Genomic DNA, 22,055 nt, shown 5'->3' on the forward strand with positions numbered 1-22,055 from the left:
TGATTAATTGGACATCTCTGTCTATCTGTCTGTTTGTTCATGTTTTTTGCAAGGACCGCTGGGCCAACAACTACCAAATTTGGTACACAGCCAAAGTCCGATCTGGGGATTGTCCGATGGGTATTTTCATCCACCACCTGAGCCTTTACAGATCACTCTTCTGTTTTTTTTCATTTATATGCAATCTCATAAGTTAACACATATCATAAGCCTGGTGTTGACTTAACGGTTAGGGTGGTGGCTTCGGATCCCAGGGTCCTGAGTTGGAGTGTGGTGTCGTGGTAGGGGCGCTGTCTACCACGCTGGGCGTGGTAGGTGTCACGCCGACCACTCCCCCACCATCATGCCTTGCCCCGCAGGCCCGCAGGCTACACCACACTAGCCCCATTGTCCACTGAATTAACACCAGAGGGTTGACTCAGCCTGTCATCCTTCCAAGGTTGGCAAAATGAGCACCAGTATACTGGTAATAGGGGCACTGCATCAATGGTATAGCCACGCCCCTAACCAATGATGCAACCAGCATCCAAAATGGCAGCACACGATGGGAACACATATCACATGACATAACACAGCCAAAGACCAGCACACCTAATTCGTCGAGCTGGGTCTTCCACCCATTGGCTCACCGCACAGCTCACCTGACTCCTCACACAATGGGAATCTACCTAAATCAGTAATACGTTCACCGTTTTAGTTCTGCGGTAAGCCAAAGCTATCTGCTATGGTAAGTGGTGTGTAGTACGTTCCTATTCACAGTCGCCACGCCATGCCCGTCCCTTGAAGATCTATCCACTATAAATGGATGAGGTGTGTGCGTGTGTGCGTGTGTGCGTGCGTGCGTGCGTGCGTGCGTGCGTGCGTGCGTGCGTGCGGCAGGCATACTTTTTGTCTATTAATTACATAGTCTATTAATTAATTACGCACTATTGGAATTTACCTTTTGACCCTTTAGACTGCTGAGACCCCTTTGAACTTTGAAGACCCTTTAAGACACCTAAAGACCCTGAGGACGCAAAAAGTTACCGAGGACCTAAAAATCCCAAAAGTTCCCGAGGACCAAAAAGTCCCTGAGCGCCCCAAAGACCGCAGGGACACAAAAGACCCAAAGACTTCAAATACTGTAGATCCTTTAAGACTTGACTATACTAAAAAAAAAACAGTTAAAATTCCCATGTTTTAAATTCACGCCATGTTAAGGTAGATAAAGCATCTTAATACGTCCTACCACGGCATGGCATTCTAATTGAATCAATATGATTCGTGTCTCTGTCTGTCTGTCTGTCTGTCTGTCTGTCTGTGTTTGTCTGTCGGTCTATTCACGTGTTTTTTCAAAGACTGCTGAGCTGACAACCACCAAATTTGGCACAAAGACCAAGTCCGACTGGGCAGTTGTCCTTTGTGTGTTTTCATCCACATCAGCCTTTAAATACCCCGAAGAACCACAGACCTTTTTTTACATGCTTGAGAGAAGACTTTCTACATGTTTGTGAGATAAAACCCCTTAAGACCGCAAACACCCCGAAGACCCCAAGACCCAAAGACCCATCAGACCCTTAAGACCATTGAATTCCCTGAACACAATTAAGATGCTTTAAAATCCCGAATACCCCAAGGACCCTTTGGACCCTAAAGATGGTTAGGGTCCATAAGAATCTTGAAGACTACGAAGACCCTTTAAGATCCTTAAGTCTTTCGGAGACCCTTAAGACCCCAAAGATCCGTAAGACCTCGGAGACCCTTAAGACCCCAAAAACCCTTAAGACCTGTAAGATCCCAAAGACCTCTAATACCTCAATGACCTGTAAGATACTCAAGATCCTTGAAGACCCCTACACCCACTTGTGTTATGGCTCTCCTGCCTCCTACACAGTTCCCTCACCCCCATCCTCACCTTGTCGGTTCTCCTGCCTCCGATCCACCTGCCCCATTCTAAGCCCTGCTGGCTATCCTGCTTCTCCCACTTCTCAGTACCCCCCCCCACACCCCCTCCCCACTCGGGAAACACTGGGTAACCTTGCTGGTAACCAATAAGTTTTTGTATTACTTCTTCGGGGTACCAGCATGAGCTTCTTGCTGTATCCATACACCACCCAACAGTGATGTAAATAATTTGTCCCACCATTAATTACCCTTGCCAAAGGAGTGGGGTATTGCATTTGGGTCTGTTTATTAGGTCATCTCTATCATCTCAGTAGAGATGACCTAATAACCCCAGTCTCGAAGTCCGTCCGTCCGTCCACAATCAAATTGAGTGGAGACAAATAACCAATAGTGGAATGGATAGAGGTCGATGAGACATGCACAACGATATAACTTTCAAGGTCGTTCAAGGTCGAGGTCAACGTCACGAGGCTGTCAAAGTTGCGAAAATCGTCGATTTCAAATCGTATCTCCTCCCTCATTTATGAAGAGAGATCAAATGTTATTAGTGATTCAGATACTATGGACTATTATCTAGAACAACACGAGCCATTTTTTTTGAAATTTGCTCTCGTTCCGATTTTATAGCCCTTCAAACTTCGTTCTGATTCCCCGTATGGGCCGTTCATAAAGTACGTACATACAAAAAAAAAAGTATGAAAAATTAAGAACCGGAACTCTCCGAGACAAATATTACATTTGAAGCTTTTGTCAGATTTAACTATAACAATGGAACAGAAGTTTATATGCACACTTACTTTCATTTATGACATTAACATTGTTTTGAATGTCAATTTGTACTTTTATTTTCATAAATGACGTGCTGTGATATTAAAAGAAAAAGGTAAATTACACCGCTAGGGACTGCATCGTCATGACTTACAAACATCGGTTCATAAGGAACTGCTGGCTTTGCAAGCGATTAGCGATGTTTGAGGGGGGTGGGTGGTTTAAAGCCCACGTGCAGGCTGCGTACAGGGGTGGGTGGGTGGTACGACGGCTGCATACAGAGGGGGGTGGGTGGTTTTGAAAGCCGAAAGTAGAGCGTACGTACTTTATGAACTGCCCCTATTCCAGTCTGGCACAGAGTTACTTTTGACCTCTGGCAGAGATGACCGGCACTCCCTCTTAGGGGTATTTTTTGTTTTGGCATCTGTCTGTCTGTCACACAATTTTTGTCCATAGTTTTCAAGCAATCATTCTGAATTTATTTTGTGTACATAGGTGACCAGCCAAGGATAGCAACACATAATTTTGGTGAAGATCCAAATCTGGATCTGGATAGTGGAATTTCAAAAAGTGATTCTTCACCATTGGGATGTCAAGCCAAAAATAATATATAGCGCAATATCTTAAAAGATTATGGATGGATTTTGACGAAACTAGGTCGACAGGTTGGGTGTGTCACAAGGACAAGTTGATTCAGTTTTGGTGATGATCCGAATCCAGATCTGGATTTGAGAATTATTTAATTTGTAAGTGATTTTTTTTTTTTTTTTTTTCACCATTCAGAGATGGGGCTAAAACGATATTGAATGATATATCAAAAAGTTGTGGGTGGATTTGGATGAAACTTGGTGAACATTTTGGGTGTGTGACAATGACTGATTCAATTTTGGTGAAGATCCGAATCTGGATCTGAGAATTTTTTCAGTGATTCTTCACCATTGAGAGATGGGGCTAAAACGATTGCATAGCACAATATCTCAAAAAGTTGTGGACAATTTATGACAAATCTCGGTGGATGAGTTGGTTAGGTGACAAGAACAAGCCGATTAGATTTTGGTTCAGGTTCAGGTCCAGATTCAGATCCAACATATCAGTTGGATACAAAATGTAAACTGTTCAGCCTGGCTGAGATATGCACTCTACTGAGTGCCGTTCGGTTTCGCCAAGTGCCATTTGTTTGTTTGCCTGTTTGGCTGCACAGAATGTGCTAACGGCCACAAATGCCACCTTGTGGTAGCCAGTTGTAAACGTTCTTTTTTTTTTTCAACCAAGTATGTCTATAAAGTGTGTTCCAATAAAATGTGAGTACATCTATAAAACCAAACGAAACAAGTCTGGGTGAGAGGATGCAAATTTTTTCATTCTCGTTTTTTGTTTGTTCTCATTTTATTTGTGTTAAATCTGGTTCTTGTGAAACAGATTTTGATTTGTCTATTCATTCATCACATCGTTTGCACTGCAGAAAATTCTTCCCATAACATGGAATATCACATTATCTTAGCAATTTGCTTGTTCTCAAGACTCGCACAGTTTTGCGCAGGAGTAATGCTTTAAAAGTGAAGCTGTTACAATCCTCTGCCATTGTGCTTTGTTTCCAAGAAAGGGGTTGCTGTTTTGTTTGTAGCAATTACATTTTAGCTCATTTTTTTTCCCCGGTGGACCTGCCAATTGTAGCTTCAAATTGTCAACGTTTTCATGTTGAAATTAATTTAAAATTGCAGCAAAATGAAGGCTTTTTAATCATCTTATGCCGCGCGCGTCAAATGCATCGTATATTTTCCAAACATTATTTCACACAAACCTTTGTTTTACCCGACACCTCAATGTTTAGTACAATTTTATTGGCTGCTGTGATTGCTGATTCCTCGTCCTGCCATTGTATCCCTTTATTTTGTGGTTTATTTAATCAAATTCTCAACTCCCTCTTCCTCCTCCCATCACAAGTTACATCTGTTTGAAAAAAAAAATACAAAAAAATTGTTTTGGGCAGTTTTGGCAGCACTGCCTTTTCATAGTTAGCATTTTAGTGCCCATCAAAAGTAGATTTGTGGCAGGGTGTTGAGTACATGGTGTTGTTAACAACTAAGGGCATGAAGTGTCAACAACAAAGTGTGGACTAGCACAACACAGAACAGACCAGACCAGGTGCTGCCTTTTTCCTGTCGTCGATCGTAACCATTATAATCATTACAACACACACGTGAAGCGAAATGCGAGGTTGGGCAAATAGTTTGTGTCTGTCTGTTCATCTTATTCGTTTATGATGGAGGAACAACTTATTTCAATTGAATGTTATATTTTGAAAATGAATCGGAACATAAATAAGAAGATAGGTTTGCCATTTTACTGTACTTCGACTCAAAATTTGTCCTGATCACACATGCACAGAGAGGAGTGAGATAATATTTTTACTCTGTCTGCCTGCCTGGCAGTCAAACAAAATTGAAAATCATGCCAAACAGAAAACTTGCTGTTTTTAAGGATCTCATAAAACACAAACAACAGGCACAAAGATCTAATGTAACGTGTTATAGAGGGTGGTGTAATATACACTGGGGAAAACAGCGGTAAAACAAAGAATATATTTATTTATGCGCCTTTAAACCTCTTTAAAGCTTCATTTAAATTTAATAACATACTTGAATACTGTCAAACACAAATCGCCTTATAATACTTCCAAGTTTTGCAGTACTTGGATATGTTCTATGGGGTGGTGTATAGGGGTGATGTATAAGACTGCATCAATATCGCTAAACTTCTGGATTTTTTTATTTTAAAAAACGATCTTTGAAATCATTATTTTATTCAAATTGTAGTATGAACTAGAACACCGCACGGGGTATCATGTTTTATGAACTCTCGTTAGCTCGTCCTCCACACAGCGGGAGATCAGGTTTTCCATTGACTTCTATGTGTCTGTCCGGGCCGTAACTTAAAAAAAATTACCATTTGAGCTTTTGTCATCAAATTTTCAACAGAGCTTTATTATGAGAATACGGAGAACCATTATGAGAACCAAATTGATAATTGTCTCTAAAGGTCAAAGGTTCATGTCACTAAAATCGTCAATTTTCATGCAATTGACCTGAAATTGAAAGAATTTGCATATTGGATCACTGGATTGGTTCACCAATCAAAAGGTAGAAGCTGATTGTTTTTTTTTAATTAGGGTATCCAGTCAAATGGACTGGATAACCTGTTGTTTTTCTTCTGTTTATTATTATTTTTCTTCCGCCGTAAATTTGCAAAATTTCCAATTTTTTTCGCTTTAAATGCCATTTTCTCAGAAATGGTAAGACCAATCTACACAAAATTTTCACCAAATATGTATCTTTTTTGATAGCATACATAATTGATAATTGTGACGTCATAGGTCACGTGATACGGGCGCCATCTTGAAAAAACAGATAAACTTTGGACCTCTGTATCTCGGAAACCTTCTAGGGTAAAATAATTTCGCTTGATACATTTGAACAAGCTCCCTCTCGGGAATACGTGTGATTTTTCATGACGTCATCAGTGAAGAGGTATCCCAGTAAAAATTCGTCAAGTAGAACGCCACATGGCAAAAATTTGAAATTTCTTGAGCATCATCTACACAAAAATTCATCGTAGAAAAAAAATATTTTGAAGTCATCGGTGACGTAATTCGGCCGCCATCTTGTTTTTTAGTGTTTTTTTTTTTTAAATCTTCTTCTCCAGAACGGCTGTGCAGATTGAGGCGAAACTTTACACGCACATTCCCTCTGAGGTCCTCTTTCAAGTTTGTTAATTTGTTGTTGATACGTCACATGGTTTGGCGGCCATCTTGAAAAAACCTTAAAACCTTCAAACATCTTCTTCTCCAGAAGCGCTGGTCCAATGAAGGCGAGATTTCAGAACTATATTCGTGACATGTATGCGATGCAAGTTTGTTAATTTCAAAGTGATAGGTCACATGGTTTGGCCGCCATGTTGGATTTAAGAAAAATATTAAATAATGTTTTCTCTGGTATTTCATAAGCCATCAAAGCGAAAATTTGCAAGTGCCTTCCTCGCTCAAGTCTGCATACATGGTAAAAATGTTTTACCTCAGAAGTCACATGGTTTGGTGGCCATCTTGGATAGAAAAATAGACTTTATCCGATTTACACGAAACTTCACACACTTGTTCGGGTCGACGATGGAAAGCAGAATTTAAATTTATGATATCATAGGTCACAAGGTTCGGCAGCCATCTTGGATTGAAAATGAATAAATTTTAAAAATCTTCTTCTCCAGAAGGGCAAGACAGATGAAGACGAAACTTCACACATATATTCCCCATGAGGTCCTTTCTCAAGTTTGTTAATTTGTTCTTGATCGGTCACATGGTTTGGCGGCCATCTTGAAAAAAACCCTAAAACCTTCAAACATCTTCTTCTCCAGAAGCGCTGGTCGGATGAAGGGCAGATTTCAGAAGTATATTCGGGACACGTAGGCGATATAAGTTTGTTAATTTCAAATTGATAAGTCACACGGTTTGGCCGCCATCTTGGATTGAAGAAAAATATTAAATAATGTTTTCTCTGGAACCGCTTAACCTAACGAATCGAAAGTTTGCAATTATCATCTACCATCGTGTGTGCACGAGTGGTAAAAATTATGATGTCACACGTCACATGGTTTGGCGGCCATCTTGGATAGAAAAACGCACCTTTACCGATTAACACGAAACTTCACACACGTGTTCCAATACCCAGTTGGAAGCAGAATATAAACTTGTGATGTCATAGGTCACATGGTTCGTCAGCCATCTTGGATTGAAAAATAATATCTTAAAACGTCTTTTTCTCTGAAATGACTGAACAGATCCAGGCGAAACTCCACCACTATGACCGCCTCTCCATGACGAATAAAAAGTTCTCACCCCCTTTTGAGGTACGACGCAACGTTTGGCAGCCATAGTGGATTGAAGGAAAAATATTGATTAATGTTTACTCTGGAACAACTGCATCAATCAATGTGAAACATCACCTTTATGGTGGAACAGTCATGCGGAATGAGGGTTTGAAATTTCAACGGGATCAGGCCCAGGGTTTGGCAGCCATGTTGGTTTTAAGAAAAATATTAAATAATGTTTTCTCTGGAACTGCTTAACCAAGCGATGCGAAAATTTGCACTTATCGTCTCCGATCGTGTTTGCACATGTGGTGAAAATTATGACATCACAAGTCACATGGTTTGGCCGCCATCTTGGATTGAAGGATAAATATTAATTAATGTTTACTCTGGAACCGCTGCTTCTATATATGCGAAACTTCAGATTTATAATTTAGGCGACATGTGAAACAAAAGTTTAAAATTTCAACCTGATCGGTCACGCGGTTTGGCAGCCAGAATTATTTAATTATTTGAATCTGTTCGCCAGTAATGAGGAAATTGAACGCTTTGTGCTGCCCGGTTTGTAACTCGTCTGTTCCGCGCCGTCTCGAAGCAGGCCTGTGTTTGTATCACCATTAAATAATGTTTTCTCTGGCACCGCTTATCCGATAAATGCGAAACTTTGCGGCTATGATTTAAGTCTCATGTTGTATCAGTTGTGTCAAAGGCGGACGGACTGGGTACCCGGTCATCACTGCCAGCAGTTATAAAGTGGCAGTTCTAGTTATTTTTATTTTTAGATCAAACGGTCCATGGTCAAGGTTGCATAAAATCGTGAATTTTTTTGTATTTAGTTTTTAGATGTTTTCATAATGTTTAGCATATGGACTAAGATGAAGAAGAAGTCCGAATACAAAGTGGATGCAGACAGGCTTTGCATTTTTAGATGCTTTCTAGTTAGTTTTGTATTGTAACATTAAGTTGCAGTTTGTTCCATTTTGTTGGCAGTTAAAATATTATACTTTTCTTGTTCTTAACACACAAGTGTATGCTGTTTTTGCATTCAGTCCTTTTGGTATTTTGAATACACAGCAATTAGATGTAATTATTCCTTTTATAATCTGGGCTAACTTCCAATGGTTTGAATCCTTTATAAATGGTGTTCAGACATTTATGGTGTCACTGCAGAGTTCCACTAGTTTTAAATCTGCGCTTGCTTTGCGGAGGTAGGGGTTCTCGTAATGTCTTGCTTTGAGATGCAAGTGATAATACGTTACCGTGAAAGCACCAAGTAGTTGAGCTGCCATGCTCCATTATTTATTGTTGCTTTTTCTCTGCTCTGTGGACATCAGCAGCTTCCTTCTGTGGCAGGTTAGGTCTGGCAGGCTTTCCTTGGCATGGTTAGGATTGTAATGTATTTGTGATTCTGGACGTGCGGCTTGGCAATATTTTGGTTTGGTTAGGTGGAGTAATGGTTGGAGCTTCCGCTCTGAGTCTGGGAAGTCGGTGGTTCAAACCCAGTGGAGCCATACCAATGACTTTTAAAATGGTATATGCTGCTTCCTTGCTTGACATTCAGCATTTAAAAGGACGAGAGCATGGATAATTCCCATAGGTCGGCATCCATGGGGAGGAGGAAATTGCTCCTTAGGAAATGTACCCTTTGAGTAGTGAGAAAAGCGGTGCCATTGTTCTGATGTCGCTGGTACCCAGAATACCCTGGAAAGTGAGAGCACTTCCCCCAAAATCAGTGGCTGTGTTTGTCTCATCAACAGTCTTGTATTGTGTCCCATATGTGTGCATGTAGCAGTTCCAATACGAGCCTTAGATAATTTACAATAAATAAATAAATCATAACAAAAAAAATGTATATATGTAAATATATGCAGAAATGTATGAGAATCTTCTCTTCCAGGTTTCACACCACTTGGAAATGTTCACATCTGTTCTCACATTTATGTTTATCTTTTAATTTTTTCCCCCTCTATCGAGATTTGCCAACACCCATATGTTTTCTTGCACACAAATTAGCTACATCTTATAAACGTGTGATAATCTCTTCCTCTGCCTTCTTATACTTGTTAACATCTGCTTGTGACTTTCTCTTTGTTCCTCCTCCACCCTCAGATCGTGAGCATGGGTTTGTGTGGAGTTTTTGAGTTAATCAGGGAGACGTGTGCAAGCCAGCCTGCATTGTGTGCCCGAAGTTTGCATGCCCTGCTCAACATGCTGCAAGGTCTCCTTCCTGAGGAGCTGCAGAGTGAGCCTAGTGATGTATTGGGTGAGTACCTTACTCTAATGCTTTCAAGTAACCCTTCATCTACGGTGATTAGGAAAAGAGTTTGAATTTGGGATGGTACCATTAACTCGCAAATTCAAACCCTCCCCAATCCCTTGAAATTGTTTCTCTTTATAAAGGATAGGTTATGTTGTTAAAAAAATAACATACAATCAATCTCACTTCACACCTTGTCACCTTTTTGTAGTTCAAAACGATTTGTGTACCTGCTACCAGTACTTTCACACAGATGCTGGTATTCTTTCCATGCTCCAGCACAATTTGCTAATATTATTGACCCATTATTACCCCACACCCATGAAGCAAAAGCAGGGTTAAGCAATTGGTTAATGTCTGTGTGTCTTGTCAGTTTATGATCGAAGAATAGCTTATTTAAATTGAATGTTGTATTTTGAACACAAATCGGACAAGTCTTTCATTTTACCGTACTTTGTCTCTGAATTCGACCCGATGGCACGTCAAGACCCTCCCTTGTGGGAGGGTATTTATGCACACAGGTTCTCTTGGCCTCAAGCTCTCCTGGCCTCTACCCTTGTCTCTAAGGATCTCCATTCCCATTGGTCACCCCAACCAGTCCCTCCTCCAACAGGCCCCTGAACTCCAGACACCACCGGCTGCCAGGGGCGAGTTACATCAGGAGGGGCTGCCGTCACTGCTCCTCCAGAGCCTCATCTGTACCTGTGCACACACACACACACCTTCCCCACCCATAAAACCCCAAATGTCACTCCCTTCACACCTGCAATGCATGCAATGGTGCACCTCACCTCCCATGGCCCACGTACACACTGATAATTCCACACACCAAAACAAAACAATCCTTTATTCAGAACAAACATCACATTTGAACCCTTTCCACCCGATCCACAATCAGTCGAGATGAGCAGTGATCCTGGATTTGGGTGGTTTTACCAGATGAGGGGTTTTACCTGAATTAAATGTGATATTAGATATGCGTCACTATTATGTCGAGCTAGACACCATCAACCTATCCTCTTGGGTGTGTATCTAAAACTACTATCCCTTCTGATTTTTTTTTTTAATGTCCTCCCATCTGTTATCTGTTATTTATGTCTTATTGTGCTCACTAGGCCTTTGAGGCACAAGTATTGGCAGGACAATAGAATTGGTGCAATCAACTGCGGCTTTTTACCTTAGAGTTGTAGACTGAAAGGTCGTGAGAGGTTGCTTCGCCCACAAACTGGGCTCCAGCCCAGTAGTGAGTGAGCGGGAGTTGAGGGACAAAGCACCACAGGGCTAGAGGTGGAGACCAGAGACTTAAAAAACCAACGCAGCAGGGGGAGTGGAGGAGTTTCGCGAACCAGACACCATGGGAGGCTGTGCCGTGCTTATCTGTCTGTCCTGCTATGCCACGCCCCCAGCCATCCATCCATTCCTCTCCTCCTTTCTGTGTGTTCTCAAGCACCAGGACTGCTTGCTGACCAGGTCTGAGCGGGCAGGTGACAGGTCTGCCGCTCTGCCTTCTTACCAGCTGTGCCATGGTGGCACAGTTCGCGTATTTTTTGTCTTCTCTGCCTCTTATCTCTGTCTATCTCCTGTGATGAGCTTGATCAGCCCTAACGAATGGGGTATTGAAGTAATCCTGTTTGTTTGACTGTGGCCCCTCCTGAGGTAAGTAATCCCGTTAGTTTGGATTGAAGTAATCCCATCAAACAAACCGAACGGGATTACTTCAATACCCTATTCGTTCGGGCCGATCAAGCTCATTACAGGAGATAGACAAAGATAAGAGGCAGAGAAGACAGAAAATACCCGAGCTGTGCCGCCATGGCACAGCTGGTAAGAAGGCAGAGCGGCAGACCCGTCACCTGCCCTTTCAGACCCGGTCAGCACGCAGTCCTGGTGCTTGAGAACACACAGAAAGGAGGAGAGGAATGGATGGCTGGGCATGCATGATCACGTATGATTGGTAGTGAGCACGTATGATCAGTAAGGGGATCAGGGTTGTATTTATTTATTACGTACTGGTTATTTGTTCTTATGGTTTGTGTATCCCACTCTCCGTGTGACATCTGTTTTTTTAAATATACCTGGTCTCGGGTGAATTCTTATTATCATAGTTCTCCTGGGGTGATCCTGGGGTGACAGGTGATCCTGGGGTGATCAAGACTGCTGATGGCTAATTGGCTCTGGAGAGTCAACACCATACACCTGGATTGCGTCGCATGTCAGGCTCGCTCGACCTCATTTGCATACAATGTGTGGCGCCTCATTGGCATGATGCTCGATGGCGTTGAACTTCCAAATTTGCATGGTATCATGACTTTTAGACATGTGATTTGGTGAGGAAGACCTCAAAGCGATCGACCCGTCGCTGTCGTGTTGATACAATGCGTCGGACTCGTACTGGACAACTGGAGCGACCGATGACCATAAAATGCGTGCGTGCGTGCGTGCCACCCCACCCAAGTCGATCGGCCAGCTATCCACACGTTTAGATTTAAAAAAAAAAACATGTATAATACATATATTTGTCTGATGTTTATAAGTGAAGCATAAATGTAGGTTCAAGTTTTTTATTTAATTATACCAAGGGGCTTTCCAATGCAAGGTGTAAATCCTGGAGTGATTTGGAATGTGTATTGAAATTGTCACAGAATGTGAACCACTTTTGTCCAAAAGGAAGGTAATTGATTGATAAAGGAGAGAGACAAGGTGGGGGAAGATCAGTGGTAAATGATTAAGGTTTGGGACAGGGACAAAATGATGAGAAAGTGGTGGGTGGCTGGTGGAGGTTGGATGTAGCATAGGGTTTTGGGGGTGGGGGGGGGGAGGTAGGGTGGTGAAAGCTGTGATTTACACTTTCATAAAGACTTGTTAACATAGGTATATTTCCATATGTTTATTGATATTTCTTCAGAAATTGCTCCATAGTAATTTATTTTTATTATATTTGAATTGTGTTACATTTGATATATTGTAGAGAGACCTTTCCCATTATCAAGAAATTGAGCATTACCTTGGCAACCAATACTAATGATCATCCTTTGAGTACTGCTCCCTGCCACACCATATTTATTGGAATTTTGCAGCGTGGGGATTTCCTCGTTTTTGCCAATTGCTGGGCCATGGTTTTGTGTAGTTTTCAGTGACTTTGAAATTCCACTTACTTTTTCTGAATAAGGATATTGCATTGCTGTGTTGACTGACTGTCTGGACACAACTTTAAGGTTGTGGGTCTGCTAATGTGGACCTGCGACCTAGGTTGTGGATCCACCGTTTGGAGAGGTTCTGGGCTGAAAGGATCAAAACCTCGACGAACAACGGTGCCCAACTGATGATCCGGGCAGTTGGGAAATCAGGGAATTGCTTATAAGTTAAGGTTATAATTTCAAATATAATAGCTTTTGTAAGTACTTACCAGTTCATAATATTGTTGCGAACCGGGTATCGACGGCGAGCACGACCGTTAGGTGGAGCAGTAGGGTCGACTCTGCCGAACACCCGGAATTTAGATCGTACCTTTCGGAAAACTCCGAGGCTACGGGTCCCTTACCAGACCGTCAATCGTCAATAATCCCACCACGTGGTACAGGGTTATTTGCCAAACTTCAAAATATCTAGCGACCACGTGGCGAGCTACCGAGTATTCACACCCTCGACGGCCCTCGTACGGGACGAGCCGAATGCATGCTCGACCCGTGCGTGACCCGAGCGGATGGTCACCGAGCTTCCGTCGGTCCCAAATGCACACCACTACGGCAACAATGGCCTTTCTAATTCCCCAACACGCACCGTGTTAAACCAATAAAAGAAACACAAAAACGAGCCGATACATTTAACAAATAGGGTATTTTAACAGTAGGTAGGGAAGGAGGGAAGCACATAAGGGCAGAGTTATCATGACTAATAAGAGATGCAAGGCAAATAATGTACAGCGAAGGCACTTAACAATTTACTACTTAAAGACGGGCCCACCCACCGACGCACACACACACACACACGCACACGCACACGCACACGCACACACACACCCAGAAGGACATGGACCTGTCCACCTCGTGTGGTTTGGCTGACACGAGCGAACCAGGCCATGAGAGGCGATGATGGAACCAGGCACCAGCGAGAGGCGATTGAGAGAACCAGGCACCAGCGAGCCGCGATCATAGAACCGGGCACCACTGAGCCACGATCAGACTCCTGAGTTCCGTTCAGCGCTCGTCCCGACAACCAAAAAACTCTCCTCCTCAGCGCTCGTCCCGACAACCAAAACACTCTTCCTCAGCGCTCGTCCCGACAACCAAAACACTCTCCTCCTCAGCGCTCGTCCCGACAACCAAAACACTCTCCTCCTCGGCGTTCCTCCCGACAACCAAAACTCTCCTCTGTATCCCAAACTGTCGAGAAGGCAGGAAGTTTCTCTGCCACTTCTCCAAGTCTTTGAGTTGAACGTCAAAGCGAGGGCTGATAACTCCACACTTGTTCAACCTGCCCGTCAGATTGACCACACCCTTGCCTGCTCGATGGTCATCAACTATCTCAAAAACTCTCCTCTTCTCGGTCCGATCACGGGGGGGAGGGGACGCCTCCTCCCTCCCCGCTTTCCCTCACTGGACGGTTTTGGCGCGCAAAGTGCACTCGTCACCCTGTCATTGGCCACAACGGGCTCCAAGGCCGTCGCTGCGGACCTCCCTCCAAACAGGCAGAGGAACATTATCCTGCGTGGGCTCCGCCCACATACGTGCTGATGTGCACATAGGCAATGGCGTCGGTCAGAGCGAGGTGAGGGTGATGCTGGTGTTGTTGTAGACGATGTTGGTGGTGTAAAAATAAAATAAAACCCTGACTATCAAAATTACTCTGCAGCACATGAACATTTAATTACCCATTAAACAAGGGAAAGGGAGCTATCTATCCACATTTACTTATGGAAATAACTGAGCTACAGGACCTGTATGTTGAGTGCTCATGGCTTCCAGATTCGTAACAATATATCTGTGTTTGTGTGTGTACATGTATATCTATATATATACACACACACACATTGTGTGTGTTGTTATGGCTGACTTCCTTCTTGGGACTACAGTGCATTAATTAGTATTTATTTTGATTTGCCATGAGAGTGATTGGTTTAATAATTTGTATACAGTATTGAACTTCCAACTGACCTTGTGTCTATCTGCATAGCAAACAAATGTCTCACCAGTGTCCTTGAGTAGTCGTAGCTCTTGCCAAAACTACTGCAGACTGTCAGCTGGAGGAGGCCTTGATTTTCTGATTTAAATTCTCTTACATTTGTTTAACTCCTACTTTGATTTGCTTGCTCGTGCTTGCCTTCAGCAGCAAAATGCTCCCTCTAAATTAAATATCTCTTTATTACGATTACTGTACGACTAACCGGCTAACCCTCACTAACAGGTAATGCTTTATTATTCCCGCACTTTCGAAGAAAAGCAGGAACATTGTGATTGTCTCCGCTGTCCGTCCGTCTGTCCGTCCATCTGTCTTACCCTGTAACAACTCTTACTCCGTTTGAAATAGGAACTTGAAACTTTGGGACATAGTAGATATATGTATGGGGAAGTGCACAACACTGCCCCGAGGGGCCGGGCCAGAGGGGGTGGGGTCATGGGGGCTGATTTTTAGGTCATCTCTACCGAGATGACCTAATAAAGCCGGACCAAATGTCCATCTGTACATCTGTCAACAATTTTTCTTACCGATCTTGATGAAATTTAGTATGTGGGGAGAGGTCGATGAGTGTTGCACAACGATATAACGTTTGTCCGGGTTCAAGGTCAGGGATGAGGTCATGAGGTCACGTAAGTTATAAAAATCGCCATTTTCAAAACCTATCTAGTCTGCCATTTTACAAGATATTCGGCAACTGTTTATTGATTATGATAGTAAAAAATATTTTCTTGTATCTAACCGGACAGATTTTTGAATTTCCTTCCCGTTTGATCGTCACGTGATTTGGAAGATGGCCAAAAACGCCGATGTGATTCGCAAAGAAGGAAGGAAGGAGAAATGAAATATAAATATAAAACACATTTTTAGCCTTTTATATTTATACATTTTCCGCGAAGGTGAAAAAGTTTCAAAACCTGAAATGTAAACGTCGGCATTTATTTTCAAAATATAATTTCGTGCGCGCGTGCCAAAATGCCGAGTCATCTTTAAGCAAACTGTGTAGTAGAACTGTGCAGTAGTCCGGTCATGGCGTCTGAGCAGTGGTCAGCGTGGTTCAGATTGACTGTGGTTTCTGGGGCGAAGGTGATTGTTAAGAAGTATGTCGGCGGTATAAATTCGAGTGACTGTATTGGTGATTTAATCACGCAACATCTTGACAACGAATATTCTGGCCGAACGATTGCATCAATTCAGTGCATCAGCAGGGATGATTCGCAGGCTCCTCTCGATCGTGCCGATATCTAACATAATCACCGGCGGACATAGGGCTGCAGACTGTGGGGCGAGGCCACGGATCCCGGATGAGGGGATAAGTGATAAATTATGCTACATGCTTCGGGCTTTCTGATTAATATATCAATGAGTACATTCCATAATTAATGAATTAATAATTAATGAATCTGGCATACAAAATGTTTTTTCATACCTGACATGTTACTTTGTGCAGTGTCATGAAACTTCTGTGGAATTAATAATTAATGAATTTGCTCGCTCTAACAATTTTTCAAACCTCAATATCTCTATAAATACTTGACCAATTTTCATTCTGAAAGTTGCATTATAATCAGTGAAGAATAATCTACAGGATTATCATAATCTCCGAGAGCTAAGCCTATTTTTTTCGTTTTTTTTTCTACAACCGGAAGTGAAATGTCCCCAGAGAGTGGACGGACCGGAAAACCACGTATTGCACTTACTGGTGATTCTGATATGTTAATCCGGGTACTAAATGAACAATACAATAAATGAATTTATTAATTATGTCATTGGTAGTATTATCCTCGTGTATCTCTGTGAACTATTTCAATCTAAACGGTTAGTTTGGACTGTTTCGTGGTTACCTGAACTGAACATTGAGAACTTGTAGTATTGTAGAGATGATCGTCACCCCCACACGGGGGGGGGGGGATTTTTTAAAAGTGTATTGACCATTTGTACATGGTAAATTCTTGTATAAAGAACTTACTTTGTTTGTCACTCATGGGGGCCACATGTCACAGGTTTTACTGTATTTATCTAATTGATTATGAATAATTATAATTAATATTATACACAGTTAATTCCCATGATTAAATTGATGCACAGTTCTATATTGCTGGACAGTGTTAAATTAATGTTTCATGAAATGTTGACATGCTTGCAATGACTTCTGATTTAGTAAACATAGTAAGTCTTTGGTCATAAAGCACATCAAATAGAAAAGAATAGTCAATCCATTTTGCAAGATAAAATTTCACCTAGCGTTAATGGGACAAAGCAGTGCATGTGGGAATATGCAATGGTGTGCCATCGACAACGTAGTTCGAGTTTCTTGTGTTGTCTGTATTACTCGATGCAGTTGTTAATTTGAAACTAAAATATTTGAGATGGCCCGTCTTTGACCATTTGTTTTTGTTTTCTCAGCTTCATTATTTACCCTCCTTCTGGATCTTGCGACACGCTCAGGCCACACCGGTGAGCCACTGAGTGAGCAGCCCGGCAGCGGCCACAGCCTTGGCTCCCTCGCCTGCGCGTGCCTTTTCAGCCTCGTCGTGGCCTGGGGAGATACGGGGAAAATCCTGAAAGCCATATCGGCCATCCTTACGCACAATGGCAGCTTCTGTTCCCAACACATTATGGTGTGGCCTTCGCTCTTACCAAAACTATTTTGTGATTTTTGCTAAATAATAATTATAAGAAAAATTCCCTCCATCACTGAAGGTGAAGGAGGTTATGTTTTCACCCCTTTCTGTCTGTTTGTCTGTGTTTGTCTGTTTGTACACAGGATATCTCAAAAAGTTGTGGACGGATCTGGATGAAATTTTGTGGACAGGTTTGGTGTGTGACAAGGACGAACTGATTAGATTTTGTGAAGATCTGGATCCGGATCTGACGACTAGAATTTTTAAGTGATTCTTTACCATTGAGAGATCGGGCTAAAATGATGTATAGCACAATATCTCAAAAAGTTGTGAACGGATTCGGACGAAACTTGGTGGACACGTTGGGTATGTGACGAGGAAGAATTGACTCGATTTTGGTGAAGATCTGGATACGAGAATTATTTAATTAAAGGGACTTCACCATTGAAAGATGGGGCCAAAAACTATATAGTACTGTATAGCATGATATTTCAAAAATTTATTCGCCCGATATGTTCTCGTGGATCAGACATTGCAGGGCAGAGGTATGTGCTCTACCAAGTGTCCTTCTCGTTGTTGTATGTAATGACATCCATTGGGACCATACTCTGTGCAGAGTGTTGGTGCTGCCTAAGCAGTCTCCTTGGCTATTGGGCACAATCTTGGATGGGTCGCCACTCCGACACAGGATACCAGAAAGCTGGTACTCATTTTGCCAACATCAAAAGGCTGACAGGCAGTCAACCCCACCTGGTATTAATTGAACAGCAGAGTGGAATTTGAACTCGGGACCATAGGATCCCAAGCCCACCACCCTAACTATTAACCCCACACCAGGCATATGTAATGACAGTCACTATCATAATGCCATTGCATTTTTAACTCACCTGGACTTTAATGAGGTGAGTTTATGTGATCAAGCAGTGTTCATAAGTGAGTGAGTGAGTCAGTCCATAAACACTTCAGTCATTATCGCTTGAACGAAACACTCGATTTTGATGAAACTTGGCCACAAGCTTCATGGCTGATGCCTGATGAAGGTACATCGACCGCATCAAAATCTGCACTCATGAAGGGGTCTTCGGTGTGGGGTTTGACCCCTCCAAAATAGGTATTTGCTCTCTTTTCTGAAATTACACACGCAATTTGGATGAAACTTGACCACAACCTTCATCCCCGTGATGCACCAAAGTTTGTTCATGGCTTTAAAAAAAAATCACATCAATGGCTCTGGTTATGGGGGCACCGTCAGGGTAAGAATGTCTCCATTTCCCTCGCTTTAACTAATGCCCCGAAGGCATCGGAGGCAGGTGGTTTGAGTGACTGTTGCTCCTGATCCAGGTGAGCTTCAGGACAGGCAGTCCTATTTTTATGTTTGCAATGCTTATGTTGTTTGTTGTTTCTTTAAAACTTTAACTCCCCCAATATTGTGACTTTTCAAAGTAAAAGTCTTTTTGCATGTTTTATTTAATTTTTATTCAATTTTGTTCTTTGGCATACCCTGTTTATGTTGTACTAAATATATATTTATCTTGAGATAAATGACAGAGCAATAGCTACACTAACTTGACTGGGGTACTGGGGTAAAGAGAACAAGCAGACAAAAACAAATGGACACAACACAAATGGGTGGTTGAGTGGCAAGAAAGGAAGAAAAAGGGGGGGGGAGCGAGAAATATCGTAAAACGGGTGGGGGGGGTTAGACTTTGGGAAAGCAGGGGGGTGAAGAAGAGCAGATTTCAGAGTTGGTTATGGGAAGAAAGCATGAGGTGACTGGCCGGAAGCTCGAAGGATTGGAGGGATAGATGCAGAGAGTCTGTTCCACAGATGAGAGAATAGAAAGAGGAAGGCGTTAGGATGAGCATCGAGTTTAGACTTGGGAAGAGAGAATCTCTGGTGTGGGTTTCTAGAATAAATTACATGATTGATCATTGCATCTAATGGCTCTTCCTTATTTGTAAGCAAGTTTGAGGGGAAATTGCACCCAAATGAACAATTTTTTGTCTTTGTTATTAAACAAACAAACAAGCCACCATTCATAACTGTTAAAATCAAATTCTGATTGTGTGGCTCCGTAGGTACCTGCAATTTTGGTGTCACTGCAGCGCAGTGTACAAGCAGCACTCGTGGGCCGGGCCCAGATACAGGACTGGTTTGGTGCTGGCGTGCAGCGCCGTGCGCTCTTTCAGCGCTGGCAGCTGCGGGAGGTCATTGTCGAAGCTGATTGTCCATGCCTCCTTCAGAGTGATGGCACACATCTCTACTTCCTCACCAGACGTGGACTCTACCGTGTTGGCTCTGGTTATGGGGGCACCGTCAGGGTAAGAATGTCTCCATTTCCCTCGCTTTAACTAATGCCCCAAAGGCATCGGAGGCATTGGTTTTCAGGTTGTCTGTCTGTCTCTGTGTGTTGATTTTGTTACCGTGATAATTTGTGAACCACCGAAGTAATATAATTTTGACCAAACTTGGCGTCACTATATGGACTGACGATAATATGAAAATGAAGTGATTTAATTTTGGGTTCAAAAGGTTAAAGGCCTTAAGGTCAAGAGTCCTTTATGGAGGCACCCTTAATTAAAAATCTGTTACTGTCATAACTTGTGAACCACTCAAGAGATTTTAACAATACTTGACTCACATATGAACTGATTCAGTTTTAGATTAAACAGGTCCAAGATCAAAGGTCATGTGCCCTTTGAAAATCAGTTTGCAGACCATAACTGGAGTTTGAAGTATCTTGAGGCGAAACTTTACACCTTTGACCGCCTGTGCACAAGGAACAAAAGGTTCACACATGTGATGTCATTGGTCACATGGTTTGGCAGCCATATTGGATTGACCATAAAACCTATAAAAAATACATCACTCAAAAGAAGTCCTGGCGAGGGTCTGCAATCTGATTGCTCTTTTTCTTGCTTGTAATTGTTTCCATGTTATAGGTTTCATGATTTGCAGCAAATAAATCGATACATATAGCTTTATTATAATTTGATGCTCATTTGGATGTCAAGCGAAGGGCTGTGTTTTATGTTGCTTGCAAATTGAAGTTTAGAGGAACTAAGGAACCTCTTTGCTAGTTACTCTCGTTTGATGTGTAATGCGCCCACAATGTGCATGCGTGTGCGTTTGTTAACAGGGCCATGTTTACCACTGCAACCTGTCTATTCACAGCTGCAGAGATAGGAAATCGTGGCTAGGTTTTGCTCAGGTAGGTTTTCATTTTATTTTTTGTTTTAATTTGGTGAGGTTTGTTGCCTCTCCCATGGTATTTTGCCTTTGTCCAAGTTGAGATGTTCTGCTTTGTTTGGCGCAACACATAATGTAGGTGAAGAAACAATTTATGTGAATTCCTCTGTTACAGGGAAAGCTGCTGTACCAGGAAGGGGACACAGGTGGTTCAGCAAGTATTGCCACTTGCATAGACCCTGAAACACTTGAGAAAAATGGCACCATAGTGCTTCCAGGTGGGATTCAATCTTCACCCCCTAAATTTTGTTTCCCTTCACGTTATTCTTCATTGCTTTGTTTCGTAGTATGTGTTTCATTCATCCATTCTGTCATTGGTGTTTGTATTTTATGCATGTGTGTTTGTGTCTCCTCCCCTACAAGGAGATGTATGTTGTTTTTAGTCCCCCATCCCTCTGACAAGGTTGGAGACGGGGGACATTAAAATGAGCTTCGTCCGTCTGACCGATCACCGTCCATGTAATTATGTGTACGCAACATTACAAAAACCGTTGAACATTTAGCTTTCATATTGCAGATATCTATTCCTCATGACGTTATCTCAACCTGATTAGCTGAATTGTGTTTCCATGACAACCATCTCGGTAATTTGCCTTGTGTATGCGATATTTCAAAAACCGTTTAAGATTTAGCTTTCATGTGACGCACATTTTTTCCTCCTATCAACCAAAAAGGTGGGGGAGCTCGAGTATCAGCTCGTCGTTTCCTTTGCTTCTTTCTTTCCAACAATTACGATCGAACACCATTCCTGAATTTTTTTTTTGAGCCAGTCCTCCAAATTTGGAATTGAGGTCCAATACACCCAGTTTTTTTTTTCTTCTACATTTAGGTCCTCATTCTGATTTTGTGGGGTCAAATGGGAAAATAAAAAAGCACACATTTTGCTTTGCCATTCCTCTGTATTTGAGTCAATACGAGATAAAATTTAGCACAAAGGTGCTTTCAAACAGCTCTATAGGAGTGCAGAGAAACATTTTGGATTGGAATCATGCTTGGGATGGTACAGTGGTCAAGGTTCAAAATCTTGCATTGGTAAGGTTTTTGACATGCCATGCACCTGTATTTCAACCAATCTAGACGAGACTTGGCACAAAAAAAAGAACCTTCCCACACCCCCTACAGACTTAAGCAGGTTGACATTGTTTTGTCGATTTTTGTTGTGGTCAAAGCTCAAAATTCGTTGCAAAATCTGTTTCTGGCCTCTCAAGCTCTTGTATTTTAACCAATGCAGGCAAAAG

The 22,055-nt window shown here is 42.2% G+C and overlaps 1 protein-coding gene across 11 annotated transcripts in view; it reads left to right on the plus strand.

The window, feature by feature from the left end:
- The window catches only part of MYCBP2 (MYC binding protein 2), a 342,387-nt gene that overhangs the window by 43,314 nt on the left and 277,018 nt on the right, over nucleotides 1–22,055 (plus strand). For all 11 annotated transcript variants that reach the window (XM_085852542.1, XM_085852550.1, XM_085852551.1 and 8 more), the window contains exons 4-8: nucleotides 9,622–9,775; nucleotides 17,351–17,565; nucleotides 19,647–19,889; nucleotides 20,708–20,779; nucleotides 20,933–21,035. In XM_085852542.1, the coding sequence (XP_085708668.1) occupies nucleotides 9,622–9,775; nucleotides 17,351–17,565; nucleotides 19,647–19,889; nucleotides 20,708–20,779; nucleotides 20,933–21,035 (787 nt within the window). The remainder of the gene's footprint in view (nucleotides 1–9,621; nucleotides 9,776–17,350; nucleotides 17,566–19,646; nucleotides 19,890–20,707; nucleotides 20,780–20,932; nucleotides 21,036–22,055) is intronic.

The sequence above is a fragment of the Eptatretus burgeri genome, chromosome 13, assembly GCF_056783735.1.
Source record: "Eptatretus burgeri isolate ZD-2024b chromosome 13, Ebu_testis_v1, whole genome shotgun sequence".
In the NCBI taxonomy this organism is placed as follows: Eukaryota; Metazoa; Chordata; class Myxini; order Myxiniformes; family Myxinidae; genus Eptatretus; species Eptatretus burgeri.